This window comes from Nipponia nippon, unplaced genomic scaffold, assembly GCF_047370975.1.
Source record: "Nipponia nippon isolate SJK-2023a ecotype South Korea unplaced genomic scaffold, ASM4737097v1 scaffold_44, whole genome shotgun sequence".
In the NCBI taxonomy this organism is placed as follows: domain Eukaryota; kingdom Metazoa; phylum Chordata; class Aves; order Pelecaniformes; family Threskiornithidae; genus Nipponia; species Nipponia nippon.
The window spans coordinates 1,026,492-1,043,776 of record NW_028262363.1 but is presented as its reverse complement, the minus strand read 5'-3'; the positions used below and the strand labels follow the sequence as shown (position 1 = coordinate 1,043,776).

Genomic DNA, 17,285 nt, shown 5'->3' with positions numbered 1-17,285 from the left:
CGTCCTTGGGGACATGGGGACAGATTGGGAATGTCCTTGGGGACACGGGGACGTCCTTGGGGACATGGGGATGTCCTTGGGGACATGGGGATGGATTGGGGACATGGGGACGTCCTTGGGGACATGGGGATGGATTGGGGACATGGGGACGGGTTGGGGACACGGGGACGTCCTTGGGGACATGGGGATGGGTTGGGGACATGGGGACGGGTTGGGGACACGGGGACGTCCTTGGGGACGTCCTTGGGGACGTCCTTGGGGACATGAGGATGGGTTGGGGACGTCCTTGGGGACACAGGGACGTCCTTGGGGACATAGGGATGTCCTTGGGGACACGGGGACAGCCCGGGGGTGTCCATGGGGACAACCTTGGGGACATGGGGACAGCCTGGGGACGTGGGGAGGTCCCTGGGGCCATCTGAGAACGTCCCTGGGGACACAGGGACAACCTTGGGGACAGGGAGGTGGCCCTGGGGACACCAGGGTGGCCTTGGGGACATGGGGGTGGCCTTAGGGACAACCTTAGGGACATGTGGTGGCCTTTGGGGATGGGGGGGTGGCCCTGGGGACACCGGGGTGGCCTTCGGGGACATGTGAGTGGCCTTGGCGACATGGGGGTGGCCCTGGGGACACCAGGGTGGCCTTGGGGACAGCCTTGGGGACACCAGGGTGGCCTTGAGGACAACCTTAGGGACACGCGGTGGCCTTGGGGACATGGGGGTGGCCTTGGGGACATGGGGGTGGCCCTGGGGACAACCTTAGGGACACGCGGTGGCCTTTGGGGACACGGGGGTGGCCTTGGGGACATGGGGGTGGCCTTGGGGACACAGGGATGGCCTTGGGGACAGCCTTGGGGACACCAGGGTGGCCTTGGGGACAACCTTAGGGACACGCGGTGGCCTTGGGGACATGGGGGTGGCCCTGGGGACAACCTTAGGGACACGCGGTGGCCTTTGGGGACACGAGGGTGGCCTTGGGGACATGGGGGTGGCCTTGGGGACACAGGGATGGCCTTGGGGACAGCCTTGGGGACACCAGGGTGGCCTTGGGGACAACCTTAGGGACACGCGGTGGCCTTGGGGACATGGGGGTGGCCCTGGGGACACGGGGGTGGCCCTGGGGACATGGGGGTGGCCCTGGGGACAACCTTAGGGACACGCGGTGGCCTTTGGGGACACGGGGGTGGCCTTGGGGACATGGGGGTGGCCTTGGGGACACAGGGATGGTCTTGGGGACAGCCTTGGGGACACCAGGGTGGCCTTGGGGACATGGGGGTGGCCCTGGGGACACCGGGACCCCTTGGGGACACCCGGGGGACACGGGGGGGGGGGGGCGCTCCGAGCTCTGGCCCCGCCCCTCGCTGCGTCACGCCCCCCCCTCCCCGGGCGCCGCAGTGCGCCGGGCCGAGCGGAGCCGAACCCGGCCCGAGAGGAGCCGAACCCGAGCCGAGCGGAGCCGAACCCGGCCCGAGCGGAGCCGAAGCCCGGAGCCCCCCGGAGCGGGGCCGGCCATGCCTTGAACCGGTTCCTCCGTCCCGGGCCGAGCTCCTCGTCCCCCTCCCCTCCCCCTCCCCTCCCCTCCCCTCCCCCTCCCCTCCCCCTCCCCTCCCCCTCCCCTCCCCTCCCCCCCTCCGAGGGGACCCAGGCGTCCGGTGGGGGAGGGGCCCATGGCCCGGGCGAGGGGGTGCGGGGGGGCGGTGCGGCGCTGAGGAGCGGGACCGGCCCGGCCGGAGGGACCCGAACCCGGCCGGAGGGAGCCGAACCGGGCCGGAGGGACCCGAACCCGGGCCGGAGGGACCCGAACTGAGCCGGAGGGACCCGAACCGGGCCGGAGGGACCCGAACCCGGGCCGGAGGGAGCCGAACCCGGGCCGGAGAGACCCGAACTGAGCCGGAGAGACCCGAACTGAGCCGAACCCGGGTGAAGGCAGCCGAACCGGACCGGAGAGACCCGACCCGAACCCGAACCTTTCCGAAGAAAGCCGAACTTACCCGAACCGGACCCGCCATGTTGTTCCCCGGTCTCTCCTTACTCTTCGGTCTCCTCATGGGTGAGTGCGGCCGGGCTGCCCCCCCCCCGTGTCCCCTGTCCCCCCCAATGTACCCTGTCGCCCCCCCCCAGTGTCCCCTCACCCCCCAATGTCCCCTGCCCCCCCAGTGTCCCCTGCCCCCCCAGTGTCACATTACCCCCCCAGTGCCACCCCCGCTGGCCCTGGCCCTGTCACCTCCGCAGTGTCACCCACACACCCCCCCCCCCCCCCGCGGTGTCACCTGTCCCTGCCGCAGTCCCTCTGCCGCTCCCCCGCTGCCACCAGTGTCCCCTGCCCCCCCAGTGTCCCCTCTCCCCCCCCCCAAGTGCCCCTTGTCCCCCCCCAGGTGCCACCACTGTCCCCTCCCCCCCCCCAGTGTCCCCTCTCCCCCCAAGTGCCACCGCGGTGTCCCCTGTCCCCTCCCCATAACATCCCCTGCCCCCCCCAGTGTCCCCTCTGTCCCCTCCAGTGTCCCCTGTCCTCCCAAGTGCCACTGCAGTGTCCCCTGTCCCCTCCCCAAGTGCCACCAGTGTCCCCTCTCCCCCCCAGTGTCCCCTGTCCCCTCCCCAAGTGCCACCAGTGTCCCCGTCCCCTCCCAAAATGCCACCACCCTCCTCTGTCCCCACCAAGTGCCACCGCAGTGTCCCCTCTCCCCCCAGTGTCCCCTCTCCCCCCCAGTGTCCCCTGTCCCCCCAGTGTCCCCTGTCCCCCCAAGTGCCACTGCAGTGTCCCCTGTCCCCTCCCCAGCTGCCACCAATGTCCCCTCTCCCCCCCAGTGTCCCCTCTCCCCCCAGTGTCCTCTGTCCCCCCAAGTGCCACCGCAGTGTCCCCTGTCCCCTCCGAAAGTGCCACCAGTGTCCCCTCTCCCCCCCAAGTCTCCCCTGTCCCCTCCTCAAGTGCCACCGCAGTGTCCCCTCTCCCCCCCAGTGTCCCCCGTCCCCTCCCAAAATGCCACCACCCTCCTCTGTCCCCACCAAGTGCCACCGCAGTGTCCCCTGTCCCCTCCCCAGGAGCCACCGCAGTGTCCCCTCTCCCCCCCAGCGTCCCCTGTCCCTCCAGTGTCCCCTGCCCCCCCAAGTGCCACCACTGTCCCCTCTCCCCCCAAGTGTCCCCTGTCCCCTCCCCAGGTGCCACCACTGTCCCCTGTCCCCCCCCAGAGTCCCCTGTCCCCTCCCCAGGTGCCACCACTGTCCCCTGTCCCCTCCCCAGAGTCCCCTGTCCCCTCCCCAGTGTCCCCTGTCCCCCCCAGAGTCCCCTGTCCCCTCCCCAGGTGCCACCACTGTCCCCTGTCCCCCCCCAGAGTCCCCTGTCCCCTCCCCAGGTGCCACCACTGTCCCCTGTCCCCTCCCCAGAGTCCCCTGTCCCCTCCCCAGTGTCCCCTGTCCCCCCCAGAGTCCCCTGTCCCCTCCCCAGGTGCCACCACTGTCCCCTGTCCCCCCCAGTGTCCCCTGTCCCCCCCAGAGTCCTCTGTCCCCTCCCCAGGTGCCACCACTGTCCCCCCCAGTGTCCCCTGTCCCCCCCAGAGTCCCCTGTCCCCTCCCCAGGTGCCACCACTGTCCCCTGTCCCCTCCCCAGTGTCCCCTGTCCCCCCCAGAGTCCCCTGTCCCCTCCCCAGGTGCCACCACTGTCCCCTGTCCCCTCCCCAGAGTCCCCTGTCCCCCCCCAGTGTCCCCTGTCCCCCCCCAGAGTCCCCTGTCCCCTCCCCAGGTGCCACCACTGTCCGCTGTGTGTCCCCTCCCCCGAGCTTTGGGGCCTTCTGGGGGGGTCTTTGTCCCTGTGTCCCCAACTTGGGGGGCCCGGGGGGGGTCCCCTCCCCCCCCCCGCAGTGTTGGGGTGCCCGGGACGGGGGGTGACCCCTGCGCTGTCCCCTCCGCAGCCGGGGGGGTGCGGGGGGGGTGCGTGGAGGTGGCTTCGGGGACGGAGGCGGTTTTGGGGGCCCCCTTCCGCCTGCTCTGCATCGCCTGCAAGCGCCGCAGCGAGACCCCCGCCGAGGCCGAGGGCGAGTGGTTCTTCCGCCCCGAGGGGGCCCCCCATTTCCAGAAGGTACTGGGAGGCACTGGGAGGGGCGCTGAGAGGCATTGGGAGGGACTGGGAGGCACTGGGAGGCACTGGGAGGGTAGGAATGGGGTGCTGGGAGGCACTGGGAGGGATTTGAGGTGCACTGGGAGGGACTGGGAGGGGCGCTGAGAGGCATTGGGAGGGACTGGGAGGCACTGGGAGGGTAGGAAGGGGGTGCTGGGAGGCACTGGGAGGGACTGGGAGCATAGTAAAGGGCCACTGGGAGGCACTGGGAGGGTAGGAGGGGGGTGCTGGGTGGCACTGGGAGGGACTGGGAGCATAGTAAAGGGGCACTGGGAGGCACTGGGAGGGGCGCTGGGAGGGACTGGGAGGCACTGGGAGGGTAGGAAGGGGGTGCTGGGAGGCACTGGGAGGGATTTGAGGTGCACTGGGAGGCACTGGGAGGGACTGGGAGGGGCGCTGAGAGGCATTGGGAGGGACTGGGAGGCACTGGGAGGGATTAGGGGGGCACTGAGGGGTATTGGGAGGGACTGGGAGGGGGGCTGGGGGGACTGGGAGCATAGTAAGGGGGTGCTGGGAGGCACTGGGAGGGATTAGGGGGGCACTGAGGGGTATTGGGAGGGACTGGGAGGCACTGGGAGAGTAGGAAGGTGGTGCTGGGAGGCACTGGGAGGGATTTGAGGGGCACTGGGAGGCACTGGGAGGGACTGGGAGGGGCGCTGAGAGGCATTGGGAGGGACTGGTAGGCACTGGGAGGGTAGGAAGAGGGTGCTGGGAGGCACTGGGAGGGATTAGGGGGGCACTGAGGGGTATTGGGAGGGACTGGGAGGGGGGCTGGGAGGCACTGGGAGGGACTGGGAGCACAGTAAGGGGGTGCTGGGAGGCACTGGGAAGGATTAGGGGGGCACTGAGAGGCATTGGGAGGCACTGGGAGGGTAGGAAGGGGGTGCTGGGAGGCACTGGGAGGGATTTGAGGTGCACTGGGAGGCACTGGGAGGGACTGGGAGGGGCGCTGAGAGGCATTGGGAGGGACTGGTAGGCACTGGGAGGGTAGGAAGGGGGTGCTGGGAGGCACTGGGAGGGACTGGGAGGGACTGGGAGGCACTGGGAGGGTAGGAAGAGGGTGCTGGGAGGCACTGGGAGGGTTTAGGGGGGCACTGAGGGGTATTGGGACGCTCTGGGAGGCACTGGGTGGGGCGCTGGGGGGCAGTGGGAGGGTAGGAAGGGGGTGCTGGGAGGCACTGGGAGGGATTTGAGGGGCACTGGGAGGGAATGGGAGGGGGGCTGGGGGGCACTGGGAAGCACTGGGAGCATAGTAAGGGGGTGCTGGGAGGCACTGGGAGGGATTTGAGGTGCACTGGGAGGCACTGGGAGGGGCGCTGAGAGACATTGGGAGGGACTGGGAGGCACTGGGAGGGTAGGAAGGGGGTGCTGGGAGGCACTGGGAGGGACTGGGAGCATAGTAAAGGGGCACTGGGAGGCACTGGGAGGGGCGCTGGGAGGCACTTGGAGGGACTGGGAGGGGTGCTGAAAGGCATTGGGAGGCACTGGGAGGGTAGGAAGGGGGCACTGGGAGGGTAGGAAGGGGGCGCTGGGAGGCACTGGGAGGCACTGGGAGGGTAGGAAGGGGGCGCTGGGAGGGACTGGGAGGCACTGGGAGGGTAGGAAGAGGGTGCTGGGAGGGACTGGGAGGGAATAGGGGGGCACTGGGGGGGACTGGGAGGGATTTGAGGGGCACTGGGAGGCAGTGGGAGGGACTGGGAAGGCATTAAGGGGTGCTGAGGGGCATTAGGCAGGGACTGGGGAGTGCTGGGAGGCACTGGAGGGCTACTGGGAGGGACTGGGAGTGGGCTAGAGGGGTGCTGGGGGGCATTGTAGGGGCACTGGGAGGCACTGGGGGGTACTGGGGAGATACTGGGGGCTACTGAGGAGGTACTGGGGGGCACTGGGGGGTACTGGGGGGCACTGGGGGAATACTGGGAGGCACTGGGGATGTGCTGAGGGGCACTGGGTGCTACTGGGGAGATACTGGGTGCTACTGGGGGCTACTGGGGGCTACTGGGGAGGTACTGGGGGGCACTGGGGAGATGCTAAGGGGAGAGTAGGGGGCACTGGGGAGATACTGGGAGGCACTGGGGAGATGCTATGGGGCATTGGGTGCTACTGGGGAGGTACTGGGAGCTACTGGGGAGGTATTGGGGGGTACTGGGGAGATGCTGAGGGGCAACTGGGGGCTACTGGGGAGGTACTGGGGGGCACTGGGTGCTACTGGGTGATACTCTGGGTTACTGGGGAGGTCCTGGAGGGCACCAAGGAGGCTCTGGGGGCCACTGGGGGGGCACTGGGAGGCACTGGGGAGATTCTGTGGGGCACTGGGTGCTACTGGGAGGCACTGGGGGCTACTGGGGAGATACTGGGAGGCACTGGGGATGTGCTGAGGGGCACTGGGTGCTACTGGGGAGGTACTGGGGGTCCCTGGGGAGATGCTAGAGGGAGAGTAGGGGGCACTGGGGAGATACTGGGAGGCACTGGGGAGATGCTGAGGGGCGTTGGGTGCTACTGGGAGCTACTGGGGAGGTACTGGGGGGTACTGGGGGGCACTGGGGGGCACCGGGGGGCACTGAGGAGGCTGTGGGGGCCCCTGGGGAGATGCTCGGGGGAGAGTAGGGGGCACTGGGAGGTACTGGGGAGGTACTGGGGAGGTACTGGGCGTCACTGGGCTGCCCCCCCCGCCCAGATCCTGCACTACAGCCCGGAGGAGGGGCAGTGGGTGGCCCCCGGCCCCTTCGCGGGGGTGCTGGGGGGCACTGGGAGGCACTGGGGAGGTACTGGGAGGCACTGGGGAGATGCTGAGGGGCACTGGGTGCTACTGGGGGCTACTGGGGAGGTACTGGGGAGGTACTGGGGGGTACTGGGGAGGCACTGGGGGGCACCGGGGGGCACTGAGGAGGCTGTGGGGGCCCCTGGGGAGATGCTAGGGGGAGAGTAAGTGGCACTGGGGAGATACTGGGAGGCACTGGGGAGATGCTGAGGGGCACTGGGTGCTGCTGGGAGCTACTGGGGAGGTACTGGGGGCCACTGGGGAGGTACTGGGAGGCACTGGGGGGCACCGGGGGGCACTGAGGAGGCTGTGGGGGCCCCTGGGGAGATGCTCGGGGGAGAGTAGGGGGCACTGGGAGGTACTGGGAGATACTGGGCGCCACTGGGCTGCCGCCCCCCCCCCAGATCCTGCACTACAGCCCGGAGGAGGGGCAGTGGGTGGCCCCCAGCCCCTTCGCGGGGGTGCTGGGGGGCACTGGGAGGCACTGGGGAGGTGCTGGGGGGCACTGGGAGGCACTGGGGAGGTACTGGGAGGCACTGGGGAGATGCTGAGGGGCACTGGGTGCTACTAGGGAGATACTGGGTGCTCCTGGGGGCTACTGGGGAGGTACTGGGGGTCCCTGGGGAGATGCTCGGGGGAGAGTAGGTGGCACTGGGGAGATACTGGGAGGCACTGGGGAGATGCTGAGGGGCATTGGGTGCTACTGGGAGCTACTGGGGAGGTACTGGGTGTTACTGGGGAGGTACTGGGAGGTACTGGGAGGCACTGGGGGGCACCGGGGGGCACTGAGGAGGCTGTGGGGGCCCCTGGGGAGATGCTAGGGGGAGAGTAGGGGGCACTGGGAGGTACTGGGAGGCACTGGGGAGATGCTGAGGGGCATTGGGTGCTACTGGGAGCTACTCGGGAGGTACTGGGGGCCACTGGGGAGGTACTGGGTGGCACTGGGGAGATGCTGAGGGGCATTGGGTGCTACTGGGAGCTACTGGGGAGGTACTGGGGGGCACCGGGGGGCACTGGGAGGCACTGGGGAGATGCTGAGGGGCACTGGGTGCTACTGGGGAGATGCTAGGGGGAGAGTAGGGGGCACTGGGGAGCTACTGGGAGGCACTGGGGAGATGCTGAGGGGCACTGGGTGCTACTGGGAGCTACTGGGGAGGTACTGGGGGCCACTGGGGACTGGGGCCACTGGGAGGTACTGGGAGGCACTGGGGGGCACCGGGGGGCACGGAGGAGGCTGGGGGGGCCCCTGGGGAGATGCTAGGGGGAGAGTAGGGGGCACTGGGAGGTACTGGGAGGCACTGGGGAGATGCTGAGGGGCATTGGGTGCTACTGGGAGCTACTCGGGAGGTACTGGGGGCCACTGGGGAGGTACTGGGTGGCACTGGGGAGATGCTGAGGGGCATTGGGTGCTACTGGGAGCTACTGGGGAGGTACTGGGGGGCACCGGGGGGCACTGGGAGGCACTGGGGAGGTACTGGGAGGCACTGGGAGGCACTGGGGAGATGCTAGGGGGAGAGTAGGGGGCACTGGGGAGCTACTGGGAGGCACTGGGGAGATGCTGAGGGGCATTGGGTGCTACTGGGAGCTACTGGGAGCTACTGGGGAGGTACTGGGGTACTGGGAGGTACTGGGAGGTACTGGGGGCCACTGGGGAGGTACTGGGTGTTACTGGGGAGGTACTGGGGGGCACTGGGGGGCACCGGGGGGCACTGAGGAGGCTGTGGGGGCCCCTGGGGAGATGCTCGGGGGAGAGTAGGGGGCACTGGGAGGTACTGGGGAGGTACTGGGCGTCACTGGGCTGCCGCCCCCCCCCCCCAGATCCTGCACTACAGCCCGGAGGAGGGGCAGTGGGTGGCCCCCGGCCCCTTCGCGGGGGTGCTGGGGGGCAGTGGGAGGCACTGGGGAGGTACTGGGAGGCACTGGGGAGATGCTGAGGGACACTGGGTGCTACTGGGGGCTACTGGGGAGGTACTGGGTGTTACTGGGGAGGTACTGGGAGGCACTGGGGGGCACCGGGGGGCACTGAGGAGGCTGTGGGGGCCCCTGGGGAGATGCTCGGGGGAGAGTAGGGGGCACTGGGAGGTACTGGGAGATACTGGGCGTCACTGGGCTGCCGCCCCCCCCCCAGATCCTGCACTACAGCCCGGAGGAGGGGCAGTGGGTGGCCCCCGGCCCCTTCGCGGGGGTGCTGGGGGGCACTGGGAGGCACTGGGGAGGTACTGGGGGTCCCTGGGGAGATGCTAGGGGGAGAGTAGGGGGCACTGGGGAGATACTGGGAGGCACTGGGGAGATGCTGAGGGGCATTGGGTGCTACTGGGAGCTACTGGGGAGGTACTGGGGGGCACTGGGGGGCACCGGGGGGCACTGAGGAGGCTGTGGGGGCCCCTGGGGAGATGCTCGGGGGAGAGTAGGGGGCACTGGGAGGTACTGGGAGATACTGGGCGTCACTGGGCTGCCGCCCCCCCCCCAGATCCTGCACTACAGCCCGGAGGAGGGGCAGTGGGTGGCCCCCGGCCCCTTCGCGGGGGTGCTGGGGGGCACTGGGAGGCACTGGGGAGGTACTGGGGAGATACTGGGCGTCACTGGGCTGCCGCCCCCCCCCCAGATCCTGCACTACAGCCCGGAGGAGGGGCAGTGGGTGGCCCCCGGCCCCTTCGCGGGGGTGCTGGCCTGGAACGGCTCGCGGGGCACGCGGGACCTGCAGGACCTCTCGGTGCGGCTGGCGGCCGTGGGGCGGCCCCACGCCGGCCTCTACGTCTGCCGCCTGCGCCGCAACCTCACCTTCGAGGGCTACGTCTACAGCCTGGCCCGCAACAAGACCCTGCGCCTGGCCGTCGTCGACGCGGGTGGGCGGGGCTTCGGGGGGCGGGGCTTCGGGGGGGGCGGGGGTTGGGGGGGTGGGTTGGGGGGGGGGTTGGGGAGGGGCGGGGGCTTGGGGATGGGGAGAGTTGGGGGAAGAGGGGGATCGGAGGGGGCGGGGCTTAGGCGGGGGTGGGGTTTATGTGGGGGCGGGGCTTGTAGGGGGCGTGGCTTGGAAGAGGTGGGGCTTGGGGAGGGGCAGGGGCTTGGGGAGGGGAGAGTTATGGGGAAGAGGGGGGATGGAGGGGGTGGGGCTTAGGCAGGGGGCGGAGCTTGGAGAGGGCGTGGCTTGAATGGGTGGGGGTTGGAAGGGGTGGGGCTTGGGGAGGGGTGGGGGCTTGGGGATGGGGAGAGTTGGGGGAAGAGGGGGCTCAGAGGGGGTGGGGCTTAGGCGGGGGTGGGGTTTGGGTGGGGGCGGGGCTTGTAGGGGGCGGGGCTTGGAAGAGGTGGGGCTTGGGGAGGGGGTGGGGCTTGAGGATGGGGAGAGTTGGGGGAAGAGGGGGCTCGGAGGGGGCGGGGCTTAGGCGGGGGTGGGGTTGGGGTAGGGGTGTGGCTTGTAGGGGCGTGGCTTGGAAGAGGTGGGGCTTGGGGAGGGGGTGGGGCTTAGGCAGGGGGAGAGTTGGGGGAAGAGGGGGCTCTGAGGGGGTGGGGCTTAGACGGGGGTGTGGTTTAGGTAGGGGCGTGGCTTGTAGGGGGCGTGGGCAGGAGGGGCGGGGCTTGGATGTGTCTCAGGGAGGGGAGGGGGCTTGGGGATGGGGAGAGTTATGGGGAAGAGGGGGTTGGAGGAGGCGGGGCTTAGGCGGGGGTGGGGCTTGGAGCGGGCGTGGCTTGGAGGGGTGGGGTTTGGATGGGGTGGGGCTTGGGGAGGGTGGGGCCTGGGGGCGGGCCTTGGGGAGGGGCGAGGGCTCTGGGATGGGGAGAGTTGGGGGAAGAGGGGGATTGGAGGGGGTGGAGCTTGTGGGGTGGGGTTTGGGTAGGGGCGTGGCTTTGTAGGGGCGTGGCCTGTAGGGGGCGTGGCTCGGAGGATGGAGTTTGGAAGGGGTGGGGCTTGGGGAGAGGCGGGGGCTTGGGGATGGGGCAGGGGATGGGGAACAGGGGGCTCTGAGGGGGCGGGGCTTAGACAAGGGGCGGGGCTTCTGGAGGGGCTTGGAAAGGAGCGGGGCTTGGAGGGTGGAGTTTGGAAGGGGTGGGGCTTGGGGAGGGGCAGTGGCTTGGGGATAGGGAAGAGGGGGCTCTGAGGGGGCGGGGCTTAGACGGGGCGGTGCTTGCAGGGGCGTGGCTTGGGGGCGTGGGTCGGGGGTGGAGTTCGGAAGGGGGGGGCTGGGCGGGGCCTGAGGATGGGGAGAGTTATGGGGAAGAGGGGGCTCTGAGAGGGCGGGGCTTAGGCAGGGGGCGGGGCTTGGGGTTGTGGGGTAAGGAGGAGCCTCGAGGGGGTGGGGTTTGGTCAGGGGGTGGAGCTTAAGAGGGGCGGGGCGGGGTTTGGGATGGGGAAGTGGGGCTCTGAGGGGGGCAGGGCTTAGGCGGGGGGTGTAGCTTGGAGAGGGCGGGGCTTGGGTTGGGCGGGGCTGTGGTCCATGGGTTAAGAAGGGGCTCTGAGGGGGCGGGGTTCAGGCAGGGGCGTGGCTGGAGTGGGCGTGGCGTAGTTTAGCCGGGGGGCGTGGCCACACAGGTGCGCGGGGGGGGGGGGATCTGGTGTCGGTACGGCGGCGGGGGCGTGGTTTGGCACGGCGGCGGGGGCGTGGCTTGCGGCGGGGTTGCGGGGGGAGCCGCGGGTTCGAGTCCCGGGCCCGGCGGGGCGGTGGGGGGCGGTGGGCGTGGCTCGGCGTGGGGGGCGTGTCCTGGTGCGGGGAGGCGCGGGTTCGAGTCCCGGGCCCGGCGGGGGGGGGGGGGTCGTGACTGGGTGCGGGGAGCCGCGGGTTCGAGTCCCGGGCCCGGTAGCGCGGCGGGGCGGGGGGTGGGGTTGGGGTGGGGTGTAGGGGCGTGGCTCGGCGCGGGGGGCGTGTCCGGGTGCGGGGAGGCGCGGGTTCGAGTCCCGGGCCCGGCAGCGCGGCGGGACCTGGCCTCGGTGGTGTCGGAGGTGCTGATGTACGTCCTGATCGTGGTGCTGACGCTCTGGCTGGCCGCCGAGATGCTCTACTGCTACCGCAAGGTGGCGGCCGCCGCCCCGCCCCCCGACAGCGCGTGAGTGGGGGGGGGGGGGGGGCGGGGCTGCGGGGGGGGGATGGGGGGGTGCTATAGGGGGGTACGGGGGGTATATGGAGTGCTATAGGGGGGTATGGGGGGTATATGGAGTGCTATAGGGGGGTATGGGGAGTATTAGGGGGTATGGGGGGTGCTATAGGGGGTACGGGGGGTGCTATAGGGGGGTATGGGGGGTATATGGAGTGCTATAGGGGGGTATGGGGAGTAATAGGGGGTATGGGGGGTGCTATAGGGGGTACGGGGGGTGCTATAGGGGGGTATGGGGGGTATATGGAGTGCTATAGGGGGGTATGGGGAGTAATAGGGGGGTAGGGGGGGTGCTATAGGGGGTATGGGGGGTGCTATAGGGGGGTATGGGGAGTATTAGGGGGGTATGGGGGGTGCTATAGGGGGTATGGGGGGTGCTATAGGGGGGTATGGGGGGTATATGGAGTGCTATAGGGGGGTATGGGGAGTAATAGGGGGGTATGGGGGGTGCTATAGGGGGTACGGGGGGTGCTATAGGGGGGTATGGGGGGTATATGGAGTGCTATAGGGGGTATGGGGAGTAATAGGGGGTATGGGGGGTGCTATAGGGGGTATGGGGGGTGCTATAGGGGGGTATGGGGAGTAATAGGGGGTATGGGGAGTGCTATAGGGGGTATGGGGGTGCTATACGGGGGTATGGGGGGTATATGGAGTGCTATAGGGGGGTATGGGGGTGCTATAGGGGGGTATGGGGAGTAATAGGGGGGTATGGGGGGTACGGGGGGTGCTATAGGGGGGTACGGGGGGTATATGGAGTGGTATAGGGGGGTATGGGGGTGCTATAGGGAGTATGGGGGGTATATGGAGTGCTATAGGGGGGTATGGGCGGTAATGGGGGGTATGGGGGGTGCTATAGGGGGTATGGGGGGTATATGGGGGGTATGGGGGTAATAGGGGGCTATGGGGGCTATAGGGAGTGCTATAGGGGGGTATGGGGGTGGTATGGGGGGTATGGGGGGTAATAGGGGGGCTATGGGGGGTATGTGGAGTGCTATAGGGGGGTATGGGGGTGCTATAGGAGGGTATGGGGGGTATATGGAGTGCTATGGGAGTATGGGGGGTAATAGGGGGTATGGGGGGTGCTATAGGGGGGTATGGGGGGTGCTATAGGGAGTACGGGGGGTATGGGGAGTGCTATAGGGGGGTATGGGGAGTAATAGGGGGCTATGGGGGGTGCTATAGGGGGTATGGGGGGTGCTATAGGGGGGTACGGGGGGTATATGGAGTGCTATAGGGGGGTATGGGGGGTAATGGGGGGTATGGGGGTGCTATAGGGGGGTATGGGGGTATATAGAGTGCTATGGGGGTATGGGGGTGCTGTATGGGGGTTATGGGGGGTGCTATAGGGGGGTATGGGGGTGCTATAGGGGGGTATGGGGGGTAATAGGGGGGTATGGGGGGTGCTATAGGGGGTATGGGGGTATAGGGAATGGTATAGGGGGGTGGGGGGGCATGGGGGGATGGGGGTTCCAGAGAGTGCTGGGGGGGGGGGGGGATGGGGGGCATAGGGGGTGCTATAGGGGGGTGCCCAGGGGGTCGGGGGGTGCAGGGGGGTGGGGGCGGGGCATGGGGGTGCCTAGAGCTGGGGGGTGGGGGGTCTGGGGGTGCTGGGGGGTCCGGGGGTGCTGGGGGGGTCCATGGGTGCTGGGGGGGGGGGCTATGGGTGCTGGGGGTCCGTGGGTGCCCCCAACCCCGCTGCCCCCCAGCTCGGAGTACCTGGCCATCACCTCGGAGAGCAAGGAGAACTGCGCGGGGGTGCAGGTGGCCGAGTAGCACCCATGGGTGCTGCTGGGGAGCCCCCATCCCCCCCCCATAACCCCCCCATCCCCCCATCCCCCCAGCGCCCATGGGTGCTGCTGGGGAGTCCCCATCCCCCCCCAATCCCCCCATAACCCCCCCATCCCCCCCATCCCCCCCAGCACCCATGGGTGCTGCTGGGGAGCCCCCATCCCCCCCATCCCCCCATAAGCCCCCCATAACCCCCCCATCCCCCCCAGCACCCATGGGTGCTGCTGGGGAGCCCCCATCCCCCCATCCCCCCATAAGCCCCCCATCCCCCCATCCCCCCCAGCACCCATGGGTGCTGCTGGGGAGCCCCCATCCCCCCATCCCCCCAGCATCCATGGGTGCTGCTGGGGAGCCCCCATCCCCCCCATCCCCCCATAACCCCCCCATCCCTCCCCAGCACCCATGGGTGCTCCCAGGGAGAACCCGCGGTCTTAAAGCCACCCCCTCCCCCCACTTTCCACCCTGTATTTATTTGGGGGGGGGGGGGGGCGCCCTCCCCCTCCGGGACCCCTCCCCCACCGGGGGGGGGGGAGGGGCCGCACTTTGCATGGGCAGAAGCCGCTTTCAATATTTTGGGGGGGGGGGCGGGGGGGAGGGGAATAAAACGCCCCGGCGGGCGCCCCTCCCCCACCCCCACCCCCACCCCCCCTTTTATCCTTGGGGTTTGGGGTGAAACCCCCCGAAATCGGGCGCGGGCGTGCAAACGGGGGGGGGGGGGTGCAAACGGGGGTGCAATGCAGGGGGGTGCAGGTGCGGGGGTGCAGAGCAGCGTGCGAGGTGCGGGGGTGCAAGCGCGGGCGTGCAAAGGGAGGTGGAATGCATCGGTGTGCAAGCACGGGCGTGCAAAGGGAGGTGCAATGCATCGGTGTGCAAATGTGGGCGTGCAAACGGCTGTGCAAATGCAGGGGGTGCAAATGCTGGCGTGCAAAGGGAGGTGCAATGCATCAGTGTGCAAATATGGGCGTGCAAACGGCTGTGCAATGCACGGGGGTGCAAATGCAGGCGTGCAGAGGGAGGTGCAATGCATCGGTGTGCAAATATGGGCGTGCAAACGGCTGTGCAAATGCAGGGGGGGCAAAGCGAGGTGCAACGCATCAGTGTGCAGGCACGGGTGTGCAAACGCGGGTGCAATGCAGGGGGGTGCAGGTGCGGGGGTGCAAAGCAGCGTGCGAGGTGCAGGAGTGCAAGTGCAGGCGTGCAAAGGGAGGTGCAATGCATCAGTGTGCAAGCACGGGCGTGCAAAGGGAGGTGCAATGCGTCGGTGTGCACACACGTGCAATGCACGGGGGTGCAAGCACGGGCGTGCAAAGGGAGGTGCAATGCGTCGGTGTGCAAATGTGGGCGTGCAAACGGCTGTGCAAATGCAGGCGTGCAGAGGGAGGTGCAATGCATCGGTGTGCAAATATGGGCGTGCAAACGGCTGTGCAATGCACGGGGTGCAGGTGCGGGGGTGCAAAGCAGCGTGCGAGGTGCGGGTGTGCAAGCGCGGGCGTGCAAAAGCGGCCTGCGAAGGGGCGGGGCATGCAAATGAGCGGCGTGCAAACGAGCGGCGTCGCGAGCGCGTGGCGTGCAAACGAGCGCGTGCCCGCCCGGGGCGGGGCATGCAAATGAGCCGCATGCAAATGAGGGACCCCCCCTCCACGCGCCCTGCAAACGGACTTTATGCAAATGGACTTTATGCAAATGAGCTCGGCGCCAACGGACTTCATGTAAATGAGCTTTATGCAAATGTCACCGGTCCCCTCCCCTCCCCCCCCCTTCGCGCGCGCCATGCAAATGAGCAATATGCAAATGCGACCGCATGCCACCACGAGCAATATGTAAATGTCCCGGTATGCAAATGAGCCACGCGGGCGTGCGACATGCAGATTTTGCACGGATATGCAAATGTCCCCACGACGTCAGATGTGCCAATATGCAAATGAGGCCATATGCAAATAAACCCTGCCGACACGGCATGCAAATGAGCGGCATGCAAATGAGCGGCGCGCGGAGGAGGGGGAGAACCCCGCGGTATGCAAATGAGCGGCACGCAAATGAGCCGCCCCGGCCCCGCCTTCCTCGGTGACGTCACGCGCTGACGCCATGGGCGGGCGCCCCGACCGGTTTTGGGGCGCGATTGCGGGGTTGGGGGGGGGGGGTTGGGGGCGGGGGGGGGGCGGGGGGGGGGGGGGGGGGCGGGGGCGGGGTTTGCGCGGCCCCCCCCCCCCCCCCCCGGGTTTGGGGCGCAATTCCCGGGTTTTGGGGTCTCGGGGCGGGGCTTTGGGAGGGCCCCGCCCCCTTTGGGGGGGCCATTACAGGGTTTGGGGGGTTCGGGGCGGGGCTTTTGGAGGGGGCCGCCCCCTTTGGGGGGGGGGCCATTACAGGGTTGGGGGGTTCGGGGCGGGGCTTTGGGAGGGCCCCGCCCCCTTTGGGGGGCCATTACAGGGTTGGGGGGGTTCGGGGCGGGGCTTTGGGAGGGCCCCGCCCCCTTTGGGGGGGCCTTTCCCGGGTTTTGGGGTCTCGGGGCGGGGCTTTGGGAGGGCCCCGCCCCCTTTGGGGGGGCCATTACAGGGTTTGGGGGGTTCGGGGCGGGGCTTTGGGAGGGCCCCACCCCTTTGGGGGGGCCATTCCCGGGGTTTGGGGGTTCGGGGCGGGGCTTTGGGGTTCGGGGTGGGGTTTTGGGGGGCAATTACAGGGTTTTGGGGTTCAGTGACTGGGTTTTGGGGTGCCCTGAGCTATTTTCGGGTTCGGGGCCCGGTTTTGGGGTGCCCCAACCGGTTTTGGGGTTCAATGTCCTGGTTTTGGGGTTCGGGGCGGGGTTTGGGGGTTCAATTACAGGGTTTTGGGGTTCAGTGACTGGGTTTTGGGGTGCCCCGACCGGTTTTGGGGTTCGGGGCCGGGTTTCGGGGTGCCTCAACCGGTTTTGGGGGGCAATTAAAGGGTTTTGGGGTTCAGGGCGAGGTTTTGGGGTGCCCGGAGCTGTTTTGGGGTTCAATGTCCTGGTTTTGGGGTTCGGGGCGGGGTTTTGGGGTGCCCCGACCGGTTTTGGGGTTCAATTACAGGGTTTTGGGGTTCGGGGTGGGGTTTTGGGGGGCAATTACAGGGTTTTGGGGTTCAGTGACTGGGTTTTGGGGTGCCCTGAGCTATTTTCGGGTTCGGGGCCGGGTTTTGGGGTGCCCCAACCGGTTTTGGGGTTCAATGTCCTGGTTTTGGGGTTCAGGGCCGGGTTTTGGGGTGCGCGGACCGGTTTTGGGGCGCAATTACAGGGTTTTGGGGTTCAGTGACTGGGTTTTGGGGTGCCCCGACCGGTTTTGGGGTTCGGGGCCGGGTTTCGGGGTGCCTCAACCGGTTTTGGGGCGCAATTAAAGGGTTTTGGGGTTCAGGGCGGGGTTTTGGGGTGCCCCAACCGGTTTTGGGGCGCAATTACAGGGTTTGGGGGTTCAGGGCCGGGTTTTGGGGTGCCCCAACCGGTTTTGGGGGCTCGATGGGGGGTTTGGGGGCTCAATTACAGGGTTTGGGGGTGCAATGAGGGGGGTGGAGTTTGGGGGGGGCCCCTCCC

The 17,285-nt window shown here is 68.4% G+C and overlaps 1 protein-coding gene and 1 long non-coding RNA gene across 2 annotated transcripts; both read left to right on the top strand.

Annotated features, from left to right (window-relative positions):
* The first annotated feature begins 1,581 nt into the window (after window positions 1–1,581).
* Window positions 1,582–13,806, top strand: SCN1B (sodium voltage-gated channel beta subunit 1). The gene is made up of 5 exons (XM_087778569.1): window positions 1,582–2,049; window positions 3,905–4,071; window positions 9,474–9,714; window positions 11,773–11,908; window positions 13,663–13,806. The coding sequence occupies exons 1-5, from the start codon at window positions 2,007–2,009 to the stop codon at window positions 13,727–13,729; spliced, it is 654 nt and encodes a 217-aa protein (XP_087634695.1). The 5' UTR covers window positions 1,582–2,006; the 3' UTR covers window positions 13,730–13,806.
* A 540-nt stretch (window positions 13,807–14,346) lies between these two features.
* Window positions 14,347–15,711, top strand: LOC148052799 (uncharacterized). Its single transcript, XR_015709183.1, has 2 exons — window positions 14,347–14,678; window positions 14,761–15,711. It is a non-coding gene; the product is annotated as an uncharacterized LOC148052799 (long non-coding RNA).
* Window positions 15,712–17,285: the final 1,574 nt, after the last annotated feature.